Below are 15,386 nucleotides of genomic sequence, written 5' to 3' on the forward strand. Positions count from 1 at the left end.
CTATGCATTAATGATTGAGAGCCTAAAACCTGTGGTGGTGGATCATGTATCATCAAATGGATTGCCTCGTGCTAGATGGTGTTGAGTTTTTTGAGTGTTGCTGAAGCTGCACTCAAGCAATTGAAAATTATTCAATTATACTCAATTATATTCAATTAATATTGGAGAACGGCACTGGCACAGCTGTTAAAGTTACTGCCTCACAATGCTAGTGACCTGGGTTCAATCCTGACCTCGGATGCTGTCCGTGTGGAGCTTGCACGTTCTCCCTGTGACTGCTTGGGCTTGGAACATAGAAAAACACAGCAAAGGACTACAATGTTTGTGCCAAACATAATGTCCAGTTACACTGATCCCATCTGCCTGTACATGATCCATAACCCTCTGTTCCTTGCACTTCCATGTGCATCTGTAAAAGCCTCTTAAACACCACTATCGTATCTGCCTTCACCACCACCCCTAGCAGTGCATTCCAGGCCTCTACTACACGCTATATAAGAAAACTTGCCCCGCACATCTCCATTCAAGTTTTCCCACTCTTACCTCATAGCTATGCTCTTTCGTGTTGGACATTTCTATCCTGGGAAAAAGGTTCTGACTGTTTACCTTATCTATGCCTCTCATAATTTTATATAGTTCTATCAAGGCTCCCCTCAACCTCCGACATACCAGAGAAAAAATAATCCAAGTTGATCCAACTTCTCCCTGTAGCTGAAACCCTTTAATCCAGGCAGCATTCTGGTAAACCTCCACTGTATCCTCCCTAAAGCTTTCACATCTTTCCTGTAATAGGGCAACCAGAACTGCACACACTACTCCAAAGGTGGCCTGACCAAAGTCCTATAAAGCTGCATCATGACTTCCTGGCTCTCTTATTCAATGCACCTATCAATGAAGGCAAGCATTTCATATGCCTTCTTTACTTGTACGGCCACCCTCTGTGAGCTATGAACTTGGACTCCAAGATCCCTCTGCACATTAATGGATTTAACGGTCTTGCTATTAACTGCAGCACCTCACACTTGCTTGGGTTACTTTCCTCATGGTGCTCTGATTTTCTTCCACTACTTTTTTTCTTCCAACTTTCTGGTTGTGCGGTTTGTAGGTTAATTAGCCTTTGTAGATTGCCGCAGTGTGTAGGGAGTGGTTGCAAAAATGGGATAATATAGAACTTGCGCAAATGGTCAATCAATGGTCAGGGTGGATTCAGTGGGCCATGCTGTATCTCTAAACTAATCTATATATAACTAAAACTCTGATCTTGTTATCTTCCGTTTGCGTTGTTTTTCTATTTGCGCAAAAGCAGTACACAATACCGCTATGATTTTTCACCACCTTACCCACCAGTACTCACCGTTCTCCTATGCTGCAAGTGCAACAAGTTTTGTTCCAATCTATGGTATATTTTAAAAGTTATTAAGGTTTAAAAATCTTAAAAAACACACATTTTTCCACCCTGTTTTGTATGCTCGTTATCTCTATCATGGCAAACTCGCTTCACCATATAAGTCCCCTGATCTTTGACTCCGAAATCGCTGAATGATGGCGCCTCTTTGAGCGCGACTACACCCACTACATTCGTATTGCTCATCGCAACGATCCGCCAGAGGTGCATGCTTCTGCACTCTCAAATCTTGCGGGCCCTGAAGCAATGAAGCGCGCAGAGCGTTTTTTAATTACGTGCCTGCTGTCTTAGACTACAACAATCAGATTGCGGTGCCTGCAGAAACAATTGATGACCTTGCGGTTTTACTCACTAATTTCAGACAGCTATGTGACCTGCGAGCCAATTCAATAATTGAGCGCACCAGGTTTTTTTGCTCGTTTCCATCAACAGGATGAACCGATTGAAAGTTTTTTGAGTGACTTAAAACACATGGCTGCACGCTGCCGCTTTGGAGATTTATGTGACAAACTCATCCGCGATAAACTCATAGGAGATCTACTCAGTGACAAAGTGCGAGATGAATTGCTCCGGAAAACATAATTGACTTTGAACCAAGCCGAACATGCCTGTAAAATCGCTGAAATAACTGCTTCTCACATAAGGTCTGTAAGTTCTGGGAAACGTTTCCAGTATATTGTTAATGCTACCGATACCTCCTTTCGTAACAGGCATCCACAACCCATCCCTCCCTGGCAGCCTCAAAGGATTGAACTGTGCCCTAACTGTAACAACTCCCATGCTCCAGGTCAGGAATTCTGTGCCACCAACAAAAAAATTTGCCTCTACTGTAAAAAATGTAATCATTTCACGAAATGTTGCCATTCTCGTGTGACTCATTCTTCCTCAAGACAAAATGTGCACCTGTTAAAACAAGAACCTACTGATAATGAGTTCAAAGAGCTGGACGCTCCATCTCCTGCTCTCCTTCCTGTGAGCCAAGATAACAGTTCAGACATTCACTTCCTGCTCCCTTCCACTAACAAGCAACTCGACCCTGAAGTCATCCTTATCGTGAATAACAACATTGCGCTTGCAAAGATTGATACAGGAGCAAAATGCAAAGTCCTGTCCTTATCTGAATTTAAAAAGATACGTAATGCTGAACATGTTGAAAGCACTACGGCCACACTACGGGCCTATGGGGGTGAGGTTCTACATCCACTTGGTTCCACATCCACTGAACTGAACTGCATTGTAGAATTGCAGGCTCACAATCTCAAGTTTTTTATTGTTCAAGGGGAATTTGCAACTCTGCTTGGTATCAATTCATGCCAGGATCTTGGCCTGGTCTCCTTTGGGCATGTTGTCCATCAAATTTCTCACACTGAGGGCTCCACTCAGCAGATTCACAATACAGAGAACTGTTTGATGACAAGCTTGGAAAGCTGCCCATCAAATACAATATCGCCGTTGATCCCAATATCACTCCTGACCCATCTGACTGGGTTTCCACCACGGTGGTTGCAACAAAGATAAACAATGAAGAAATCCAAATCTGCATCAACCCCAGAGACCTAAACACAGTGATCAAATGCTCACACTACCTGATGCGAACGATAGAGGAAGTTGCTGCTCAGATAGGCAGTGCATCTGTGTTCCCCATTCTGGATGTCAAAAGTTTGTTTTGGCAGATCCTGCTGGACCCTGACTTGCCCAACCTCACCACGTTTGTCACCCCCTTCGGCCGCTACAAATTCCTGAGAATGCCCTTCGGCATTAACTCTGCCAGCGAGGTTTTCCAGCGCAAAAAGGAAAAATTGTTTGCAGGGTATCCATGCGCCATCATGGCCGATGACATTCTCATTGCCGGACACGACATGCCTGAACATGACGCCAATCTAAAAAAGGTGCTAGACCGTGCTAAAGACATTCAACTCAAGCTCAACCCCCTGAAATTCAAATTTCGGGTCACAGAGGTTAACTTTGTCAGCGATGTTTTCACCAGTGATGGTCTCAGACCGGACCCATCCAAGACTGCTGCCATCAACGAGATGCCGGTTCCTACTGACGTTATGAGTTTACAGAGATTCCTTGTAATGGTCAACTACCTGGGTAAATTAATTCCCAACCTCAGCAAGATATCCGCCCACCTGCGGGAACTGACACACAAAGACAATGCCTGGTCATGGTATTCACAGCACCAAAGAGCTTTTGAAATCCTTAAATTGCAGCAAGCCAGCGCTCCTACCCTCGCCTACTTTGCTTTAAAGTAGTCAATGATGCTCACATGTGATGTACACCAGTACGGACTTGGCGCTGCTTGCTTACAAACCTCCACCGATTGTGACCACAGGCCTCTTGCGTACGCCTCCCGCACCCTGACTGAAACTGAACAACGTTACGCCCAAATTGAAAAGGAGTGGTTTTCGCCTGCACAAAATTCAAAGACCTTATTTTTGGAACATCTGTGACTGTGGAAACAGACCGCCAGCCGTTGGTCACAATCCTAAACAAAACCATCCTCTGGCTTGCCTGCAACGGATGATGATGCAGCTACAGAGTTTTGATTTCACCATAGTCTACAAAAAGGGCAAGGACATGCACATATCTGACACGCTATCAAGGCCCCCATGCAAAACCAGTGAACAACAGCCCTTTGAACAGGACCAGTTCTCGGTAATGAAGGTATCGTATGTTCCCACTGTATGCCTAAGCAGCCTGGCAGAGCACTTGGCTGCTGACGAGACTCTACAATTGCTCTCTTCAGTCATCCGGCATGGCGGGAGAGGGATAGAGTACTGGGGGATGAGGGGAAATGAGCCGCACCTGCTCACCCACAGTTGGGGGCTATGGGTGAGTGGTGGAATATTGCGTTGGGGGAACGGGTTGCGTTGGGGGACCAGGCCTCCCATGTGACAGGGACCCAACGGGTCCCACTTAGTTTAGTCTAAACTAAACTCCTGAATTGTATCTTGCAGAGATGAATCATAAGCTATAAGCCCCTGACCTGCTCTTGTAGTCACAGTATTCAAGTGGCTCATCCAGTTTATGGTCAGTGGTGACCTCCAAAGATTTTGATGGTGGGAGATATCAAGAATGAGTGGTTAGTTGGACAGACACTGCTTAACACTTTTACGGCACAAATATTACTTTCCATTGCTCAGTCCATGGCAGAATGTTGCTGGGTCTTGTTGCATGTAGGTATGAACTGATCCATTTGCTGACAAGTTGCAAATGGAATTAAATATTGTGCAAGAAAGAGCAAACATGTCCACTTCTAAACTAAAAATCATTGATAAAACAGCTGAAGATGGTTAAGCCTGGGATGTTATCCTCGGAGGAACTTATGGATAATATCTAGGAGCTGGGATAAATGGAACAGCTCTCCCAGTTTAGACACTCATCATTAGTTGTTTGTGAGAAGTTATCTACAAGGTCAACAGGGCTGGAAACAAATTTGTCCTGACTGAATTTGGTGAGGTCATGGCTTGGGTGAGGTCATGCCTTTTATTCTTTATCTGTTTCAAAGTAGCTGTTATGATAAAATTCCACAGCAATTTCAAAGAGCATTGGATGTCAACTACATGAGAACTAGATATGTGCCAGACTAGACAAGCATGGGAAATTTCCTCTTGAACTTTTAAGGCAATTGAGTGGTTACAATTACTAATGACTAGTTTAATATAGAGGACATATTGACTGGTTGCATCTCGGCTTGATTCAGCAACTTAAGCACCCAGGAACAAAGGCGATTACCAAAAATGGTGGACAATGCTTGGTCCATCATGGGTACGGACTTCCCTATTGTCAAAGATAGAAGATCCACGCCACACGGGCCACACTTTCATTTCGCACCTGCCGTCAGAAAGATGGTATAGAAGTCTGAAAACTGTAAACTTCAGGTTCTTCCCATCAACCACCAAGGTCTCGAACATCACAAACACTGACTAAGCTTTGAACTATGAGCTGTCTTGGTTGCATTAAGAACTTTGGGCGTTTTGCAATAATGTTGCTTTTTCTTAATTTATGGGATATTTTTGGTTTGTGACGTTATCTATGAGTACTATGAGGACAGGCCTATTATGCTGCTGCTAATTTAGAATTCCATTGTTCTGTTGAGTTTCAATTTGTAACATTTTATTACTGTTTCTATTACTGGAGGACAAGCTCCGAATCATTGTTGACCCACTCACTAAAGCATTTGAAGAAAGGCAATATCTGTGAGGCAAAAGGTCCTCTGCCAACATGCCCCCACAACATGGTACTGTTCAACAAACATAAATGTTTATGGCAAGAATCCAGAAAGCATGAATCCCTTCACATAAATCAGGAGCCACATTTCAGTAAAGGCAGGCATTGATGATACAATTTACTATTGCATTTAATGCAGCAGCACAGCCTCTGACCGATGGGAATATAATGCCAGTTTGAAGGTCAAGACCTAACTTGCAGAAAACGACTGGTTTACTTGGCAGCAATAATCCTTGTTATCCTATATGTGTCTGCGACCTGGACTGCCTACAGTAGATATCACACGGCATTGGAAGAATATCACTGACGCTCACTCCCTTTTGTCCTTGAATTGTTGAGCTGAGTTGCAGGTGGTTCTCCAATACCCTGTGAGATGGAGTCTTATTACAAAATTCATTCTCTCAGGTTAATCAGCTGAAATCGCGGTCGAGCCTGAAATGCGAATATTCTTTGTTGTTGGGAATCGGTGTCCCATATCAAGTCACCTGTTCCTTTTAAGGTAGAGTGGTTGGTTGGGTTGAGCTGCAAGTCTTGGTTTTCATTCCTTGGATTTGCAACCTGTGAGTTTGGTAAAAAGCATATCTACACCTCTGAGGGGACAGGTAGAACCTCAGCAGGTAGTGACATTTGGTGCCCAGGTGCCTTGGCTCTATGCAGCCACACACGAAGGTGACCATCAGGGTGAGGGCGACATTGGGCACTCTTTTACCCCCGTTGTCTGCTGACGTGTGCATTGTGGCCCGTCGCACCCGGTCCATCCTCAACCTCCAGATGAACTGAAAGACGGCCCAGGTGATCCCTGTGGCGTAGGAAGGAGGGATAGGCCACACTTGCGTCAAGTACAGCAGCCCCGAGAGTACCTCACACCCGATGACCAAAGTTTTTCCCGTTATAGAGAGGGTGCTGCTTCCACAGCCCCAGTTTCTTCCCCACCTTGGCTATCTGCTCCAGCCAATTCTTGTTACACACCTCCACCCTCCCGAACCAGCTCCCCAACACCCTCAAGAAGTCAGGGTTGATGGTGAAGGGGACAGAAGATCGGTCGGGCCAGTTGCCAAAGAGCATGGCCTCGCTCTTCCTGCGGTTCAACCTGGCTCCCGTGGCCAACTCAAATCAATCTGCTGACCGACGCCGGATCCAAGCAGAAAACCTGGCGCAGATGCCACGAAATGTGTCTAAGAGGGAACTGCAGATGCTGGAGAATCGAAGGTTACACAGAAAAGCTGGAGAAACTCAGCGGGTGCAGCAGCATCTATGAAGCGAAGGAAATAGGCAACGTTTCGGGCCGAAACGTCTGAAGAAGGGTTTCGGCCCGAAACGTTGCCTATTTCCTTCGCTCCATAGATGCTGCTGCACCCGCTGAGTTTCTCCAGCTTTTCTGTGTAACCCACGAAATGTGTCAGTCAGCTGGACATTGTCGCTCGTGGAAGTGTTCTTCCAGACCAACACCTTTGACCACAAGTCCATCGGGCAGTGGTCAGCACGGAACATCCTGCAGGCACTGCAGGGAAATTATTCCATGGATCCTGTGGCGTGGTTCCCAGAGCAGACTGCCCAGCTTGCCTGGCGTAATGCCTCATCGCCAGAGCTCACCAACAAGGCTTGGCTGGCTGTGAGGGAAGCCCTCCCAGTCAGATCCTTCCTGCACCGTCGGAACCTCACTACCTGCGCACACTGCCCTCCGGACGGCTGCTATGGAGAGGAGACGGTGGGAGACAAATTTGTGTAAACAGTATTGAATGTTTGTATAGCCTCTGAGAATGTCAGATGATATTTTTGCACGGTTTCTGTATTGTATATATTTATTACTTGAATAAAGTCCATTTTGAAATTTAAAAAATCTACACTTTGAGTGGCAGCTGTCCCGTTCCCATTGAGTTGATTCGATTGCTGTAAACGGCAATATATTTTCTTTTTCATTTCCTCCGGGGATGTTGTTTAACAATCACAGCAAAGCACGTATAAGAGCGATCATCACCTCAGCGCTGCTTCTGTAAGAGCGTGGAAATTTAAAAAAAAAAGGTTTAGTGTAGGAAGGAACTGCAGATGCTGGTTTACACCGAAAATAGACACACAATGCTGGAGTAACTCAGCAGGACATGCACCATCTCTGGAGGGAAGGAACAGGTGACGTTTCGGGTCGAGACCCTTCTTCAAGAATTCCTTGAAATAAAATAGGTTGCTGCCTTTCTACGCTGGAGCGTGCAGCCTGATGTCCCTGTCAGCGGGAAGTGATTTGCAAAGCCCAGCGCGCTCCAGCTCCAGCTGCCGCCGGCGCCCGGACTCGAACTCAGGCTCGCGCTGTTTGCAAGCCTGGCCGCCGCCCAATCACCCCCGTCGGCGCACGCGTACTGCGCTGACTGGATTAAAACATGGCTGAGGTTTGCCATGGAGGAAAATGTTGAGCTTCTCTGCCTGGAGTCCTGAGATCCACGAGGAATGACGAGATTGGCTGATTACTTCGTGGTGGTCGGCTACGACTCCGAAAAGACAGGTGAGCAAAGAATAAAATGGTCAAAAGACCGACTAACCACGCGTGGTCGTTCCGTTTTGTCGGCGAGAATCCTTAGGCCGTGAGTGGTTGCCGAGCAGCTGAGTTGATCAGTGGGCAGAGGCTGTGCACTGAACTTCTTTGTTATTAAATTACAAATGCTCAACACAAACTTTCACTAAGGCCTTTTTTGTATGTTTGATGTGTTGTTTGTTTTTATTTTGTTGTTGATAATTGAATCATTCGCAACAGTGAAAGAAACCTGCTGTCCAGTTCTGAGTGACTAATTATTGATGTACGGAGTGGCTTTGAAAAAAAACAAGCATATTTATGTTTTGTAAATACGTCAGAGCATTGAGTTGCGTTTTTCCCCCACAACATTTTAACAATGCCACTATAAAGTTACTGATTGTGGTGGTACAATTTATTTTATCTTGTAAAATAAATAACATGGTAAGTAGTAATCCAGTTAAAACAGCCAGAATCGTTTCGCTTATATTTTTCTGTTCAAGGGATACAATTGAAACTGTTATATTGGGATTATTCTAAACTTCCCCTCTGGATAGATTAGAGACTCTGGGTATTTCATTGACATTTAATTACACGACCAGCTGTTGAGATTCCACATTGATACAAATTGATGTGAACATAACAAGTAAGATGATAAATACTGTGATAACTATTGTATTTTTGCAATCTCATAAAATTGTTCAAATACATCTCTAAATTATGGAGGTGTTTTTGGGTAGATGCTGTCCATCTAAAGTTTGAATGATGGTTTGAGAAAATGACAAATTCTGTAGTTTTCAGTATTTGAAATCAAAGGGTAGGTTAATTCTTCAACTAAGATTTATATATCCATTAATAATTTCATTTAGTGAATCATGAAATAATAGAAAACTGCTTTTGTCAGGAATTTAAAAATATTCTATTTTCCCTTTGGGATTGCTTTAATATTTTTGAAGGAGAATTGTAGTCTTTTTAAAAAAATATATATTTAACCCCCCCCCTCAAACTAACTAATGTTACTTAATTTGCTGTGTGTGGCATCTGTCACAGTGGTTAAAATGAGCAATTGGTTTAATGTGTTTGGTTTAGTTCCCAAAAAACATTTGATTATTTTTATTTGGCTGTGGAATCTTTGTTTGAAGAATAAACATTTGAAGAATTCACAGTTCAAATATTGCATAGGAAAAAGATAAGTTAGTGTATATCTAGTAAAAAAAAACGTAATTTATTTTGCTCTGTTTCCAGCTGGGCAATCTAGGCAGCTTTTTAGGTTGCCAAGTGACAGTTTAGGTGGTCATTTAAGACGGCTTGCATGACACGTGCGATAATGTGCTCGGGCGAAGTGCGTAGTTACCAGTCGGAATTATGCTCGATGAAGCATTCACATATTATTTCTGCTTCAAATAAAGTCACAAACTAAACATATTCACCAATCAAGACATGATATATACCACAATGACATGCAGCAAAATTATAATGCAGTATCTCAACTCTTTTTACACGTTGCAATGAATGCAATTTTTATTATTTCTTTCCAGTTCCAAACAAGAATGTGGTTGGACTATTCAGCCTCAACCTCGGTGAGACCAAGCGCAGGCTTGGTGATCGCTTCACACAACACTTCCACTCTTCTTATTTTTTCTGGTATGCACAGCCTAAAGTTGTAGGACAACTTGTTCTATTTGATCTTCCGTTTGTGCACGTCGAGTTGATTGCATTAGTCGAAACAGGGCGGAGCATATGAAGGTTGCAATCTTCCACCCCACACCACTCTGTTCGCAATAACCAACCTGATCTCCCGGTGGCTCAGCACTTCAACTCCCCCTCCCATTCTGAATGACCTTTCTGTCTCGACCCAGTCTCGACCCATCGCTCCATAAATGCTGGCTCACCCACTGATTTTCTCCAGCTTTTTTGTCTACCACCCATTCACACAAGTTCTGTTATCCCACTTTCCTCACCCACTCCCTACACATTACAGCAATTTGCCAGAGACAAGTTAACCTACAAAGCCAATGCGTCTTTGGGATGTGGGTGGAAACCCACACGCTTGCAGGGAGAATGCAAATTCAACACAGTGCTCGAGGACAGGATCGAACACAGATCTCTGGCGTGTGAGGCAGCAAGTCTACCAGCTGTGCCACTATATTTTGTTTTCCATCACACAAAATTATACGTTGATAACTTTGGTTACTAAAAAAAAAAAAACTATCCATTTTCAGTCTTAAATCTCTAAGTGACGCTATGTTTCCCATTACTGCTATTGTATGCTTTAAGCTTTAAATCAGTTTAAGACTATGGGGCAGTACATTGGCCATAAAGTTGCTGCCTAAAAGTGCCAGAGACCCGGAATTGATCCTGATTATGGGTGCTGTCTGTAGGGAGTTTGCTCCTTTTCCCCATCGATCACATGGGTTTTCTCCGGGTGCTCTTGTTTCCTTCCACATTCCAATGGTGTGCCGGAAACCTTTACAGACTAAACACAAAACTTAATATTTTCCTTTTGTCCTGAGATTCTGTCTGACCTGTTGAGTTACTCCAGCTTTTTGTCTATCTTCAGTTTAAACCAGCATCTGCAGTTCCTTCCTACACACACGATACTATACGATAGAACTTTATTAATCCAAGGAGGGAAATTGTGTGTGTATATTTATATATTCATATATAAATATACACTGTATTGTTTTCTCGTTTATAACATTGTTTACAGAGTACTATGTTTACATATTTTGTTGTGCTACTGCAAGTAAGGATTTCATTGTCCTAACTGGGACGTGAGAGAATAAAACACTCTTGACTTGGGGGGAGGGGTCTACAGCCAATATTTCTATGGCTTGGTTTTTGCTCTGATGTGCACTGTCAACTGTGAGACCTTTTATAAACAGGTGAGTGCCTTTCCAATCAACTTAATTTACCACTGGTGGACTCCAATCAAGTTGTAGAAACATCTGAAGGATAATCAATGGGAACAGGATGAACATAAGCTCAATTTTGAGTGTCATAGCAAAGGGTCTGAATACTTATGTAAATGTGATATTTCAGTTATTTATTTTTAATTACTTTGCAAAAATTTCTAAACACCTGTTTTTGCATTTTCAATCTGGGGTATTGTGTGTAGATTGATGATTAAAAAAAAAAAATAATCCATTTTAATATAAGGCTGTAACATAACAAAATGTGAAGGGGCTAAATACTTTCTGAATGCACTGTACAGGGAAAGGTTGGGCAGGCAGGGACATTATTCCTTGGAGTGCAGGAGTTTGAGGGATGATCTTATAGAGGTGCATAAAATCATGAGGGGGATAGATAAAGTGAGTGCATGTTTTTTTTTTAACACTGGGTAAGGTAACCAAGAATTAGAAGGCAAAGGTTTAAGGTAAGAGGAGAAAGATTTAATGGGAATCTGAGGGGCAACATTTTCACACAAGCATGGTGACAATGTGCAATGAGCTGCCAGAGGAAGTAGTTGACACAGGTACTATAACAACATTAAGACATTTGGATAGGAAAGGTATAGGGGGATATGGGACAAATGTGAGGAGTCGGGACTAGTGTTGATGGAGTATCTTGGTCGGCATTCCGTCCTGTATGACAGATTTATTGGAGATGGCCCATAAAATGCAAACATAGTTGTTTTAACTTTTCATTTGAATGTTTTTCAACAAGTCTGAAATCTTTCTAATATTCCTGTCAATTTGGGAATCAGGATGAATATATTTTTTGCTAATATTTAAAGTCTGCACCTGTTTTAGAAATGTATTGCAGAACAAAAGCAGAAAAATATACTGATTCATTCTAGGGATCCCTGGAAAATGTTGAAGCAACTGCAATGTTTATTGTTATCCGATCTGCTTGCGTGGTTCACAATCTAACGGTATGAACATTGAATCCTTTAATTTTCTGTAATTAATCCACAAACAAATCCTTCTGGATTTGCATCCATTTCTCCCCTTCCCACTCTCCCGTCATCTTCCATCCATATTAGTTCCTCTGGCTTCACAATTCTCACATCTTTTATCCTTACCTCTGTATCTCACACTTTTTGTCATTGCATCTCTGGCCTACATCCAACCATCTGCCAATCACCCCCCCCACCCCTCATCTGTATCCACCTATCTATTGGCAGGCTTCGTCCTGTCCCCACTTATTTTCAGCTTTCTCCCTCAATCACCACCATAGTTGGTCTGAAGAACGGTCCTGACCTGTAATATTATCTATTCATGTTCTCCAGAGATGCGGCTTGATCTGCGGAGGTACTCCAGCACTCGGTACATTTTATTGCAAACCAGCAACTGCAGTTTCTTGTGTCTCCATTCATTGTATCCTCTGTTTGAAGGGCATATGTGCTCTGCTAGATTTAGATGACAAGATTTTTATTGGACAAAGATCTTTAAATTTTCTGGAAATTAAATTGTTTTGTAATAGAAAATTATGTAAAATTAGTCGTATGCAATACGATATTTGTTCTGTCTTGGAGGATGGTTTTGCATTGTCCATCTTTTGGCTGTCTAATTATTTTACAACTAGTTTTTTAGTCGAGTACAAGGCACAGGGGAGCAGCTGGTAGAACTGCTGCCTCACAGCACTAGGGACCAGTGTTCGATTCTGAATATGTATGCTGGCTATGTGGAGTTTGTATGTTCTCCCTGTGACTGTGTGGGTTTCCTCCAGGTGTTCTGGTTTTTTTTCTTCCACATCCCAAATATGTGTGGGTTTCTAGATTAATTGGCCTGCGTACAATACCCAATGTGTGTAATAGGGTGTAGATGTGAAATTGGGATAACATAGAATACGTGTAAACGGGTGATTGATGGTCAGCATGGATTCATTGGGCTGAAGGTCCTGTTTCCATGCTGTATCTCTAAACTAAAGTAAACTGAAAAGTTTGTAAGGATGCAAAGCTGGTTAGCCACAAAAATAGGATGGCCAGTTTATAGTTTGCCAAGAAGTACTTAAAAGAGCGGTGCTTAGGGCATGTGCTGGACAACTATCCCCAGTCCTCGCCGACATTTTCAATCTCCCACTGGCCCAGGGTGTTGTCCCCACTTGCCTCAAGACATCATCCATCGTGCCAGTGCCCAAACAGTCAGCTACAGGTAGTCTCAACGATTTCCGCCCAGTGGCACTCACCCCTGTCATTGCTAAGTGCTTTGAGCGGCTGATCTTGGCTCACCTCAAAGCCTGCCTCCCCCCCACACTGGACCCCCATCAGTTTGCCTACCGGACTAACAAGTCTACAGAGGACGCCATATCGGCGGCCCTACGCTCTGCCCTGACCCACCTGGACTACAACAACTCCTACATCAGGCTGCTGTTCATTGATTTCAGCTCAGCCTTTAACACCGTCATCCCCGCCAGCATGATCACCAAACTCAGTGGACTTGGCATCTCCACCTCCCTCTGCAACTGGACACTGGACTTCCTCACTAACAGACCACATTCTGTTAGGGTCAATAACATCACCTCCTTCACTATAACACTGAACACAGGGCTGTGTGCTCAGCCCTCTCCTCTACTCCCTCTTCACCCACGACTGCATCCCAAAGTACGGATCCAACGCCATTATTAAGTTTGCTGACGAAACCACGGTAGTAGGACTGATCAGCGACAACGATGAGTCAGCCTACAGGGAGGAGATCCAGCACCTGACAGCCTGGTGTGCCAACAATAACTACTCGTCCTCAACTGCCCTCAAGAAGACAAAGGAGATTTTTATTGTTGACTTCAGGCAGACTAATCGCAGAGGAGGCAGTCATTAACGAAAAATCCCCCAGACCCATATAAACGGGACTGAGTTTGGAGCGCGTCTCCAGCTATAAATTCCTCGGAGTACATATCTCGGAGGATTTGTCCTGGTCCCTCAACACCTCCAAGCTGATCAAAAAGCCACAGCAGCGCCTTTACTTCCTGAGGAGGCTCAAGAAAGCCCACATGTCCCCCCCCGGATCCTGACCAACTTTTACCGCTGTACCATAGAGAGTATCCTGACCACCTGCTTCACGGTATGGTACAGCAGCTGCACTGCTGCGGATAGGAAGGCACTACAACGAGTGGTGAAAACCGCGCAGCACATCATCGGTGCCCCGCTCCCTGCCATGGATGCCCTCCACCGAAAACGGTGTCTGAGACAGGCTGGGAAGATCATCAAAGACCCCTCACACCCCAACCATGGATTGTTTGCCCTCCTCCCATCAGGGAGGCGGTACAGGAGCCTCAGGTCACGTACTAGTAGGATGAGGAACGGCTTCTACAACAATACAATCACATTGCTGAACTCGGAGTCCCGCCGATAGATTTCTCTGGTCCCTCCGTCCCCATTGTTTAATTATTCTGTATTTTTTGATGATTCTGTATCTTCTCTCTTTCTATTTTTTTTTTAAATTTCTTTATGCACAACTACTACGGACTGACGCAAAACTGCATTTCGTTGTACTCATACTTGTATTTGTGCGATGACATTAAAGTTGAATTGAATTGAATTCTGGAAAAAGGTCTTGAGGACAGGTGAGGTGGAGATTAACTTATCAAAGTGATAGATAGCAAGAGCAAAGTATGGAGGAGAGAAGGAACTGCCCAAGATCCAATGCATACCACCTCATCTGTGAAACTTGGTGGTGGGGGTGTTACAGCCTGGACATGTATGACTGCTGAAGATATTACTTATCTTCTTTGATGATACAACTGCTGAATGTAGTAGCATAATGAATTCTGAAGTGTATAGACACATCCTATTTGCTCAAGTTCAAACAAATTCCTCAAAGCTCATTGGCCGGCGGTTCATTCTACAGCAAGACACTGATCCCAAACACACTGCTAAAGCAACAAAGGAATTTTTCAAAGCTAAAAAGTGGTCAATTCTTGAGTGGCTGTCAATCACCCGATCTGATTCCAATTGAGTATGCCTTTTATATGCTGAAGGGAAAACTGAAGGGTACTAGCCCCCAAAACAAGCATAAGCTAAAGATGGCTGCAATACACTCCGAGCGATTTCCCCCATATTCCCCATGAAGCACCCATATTCAGGATCAACTCTGGTACTTTTAGGCAGCAACTTTATGGCCAATGTACTGCCCCATAGTCTTGAATAGAATTAGCTGTAGCTGTAAAGGGGGACATTGCATCACTTAGAGATTTAAGACTGAAAATGGATAGTTTATTTTTTGTTAGTAACCAAAGTTATCAACGTATAATTTTTTTATGTGTTGGAAAATAAAATATAGTGGCACAGCTGCCGCACAGGCCAGAGAT

General features: G+C 43.7%; 1 protein-coding gene across 2 annotated transcripts in view; it reads left to right on the top strand.

Annotated features, from left to right (window-relative positions):
• Nucleotides 1-7,961: 7,961 nt before the first annotated feature.
• Nucleotides 7,962-15,386, top strand: part of sbf2 (SET binding factor 2) — a 330,738-nt gene continuing 323,313 nt past the window's right edge. For both annotated transcript variants that reach the window (XM_055649465.1, XM_055649466.1), the window contains exon 1: nt 7,962-8,132. In XM_055649465.1, coding sequence (XP_055505440.1) covers nt 8,078-8,132 — 55 coding nt within the window. In that variant the 5' untranslated portion in view covers nt 7,962-8,077. The remainder of the gene's footprint in view (nt 8,133-15,386) is intronic.

The sequence above is a fragment of the Leucoraja erinacea genome, chromosome 18, assembly GCF_028641065.1.
Source record: "Leucoraja erinacea ecotype New England chromosome 18, Leri_hhj_1, whole genome shotgun sequence".
NCBI lineage: Eukaryota > Metazoa > Chordata > Chondrichthyes > Rajiformes > Rajidae > Leucoraja > Leucoraja erinaceus.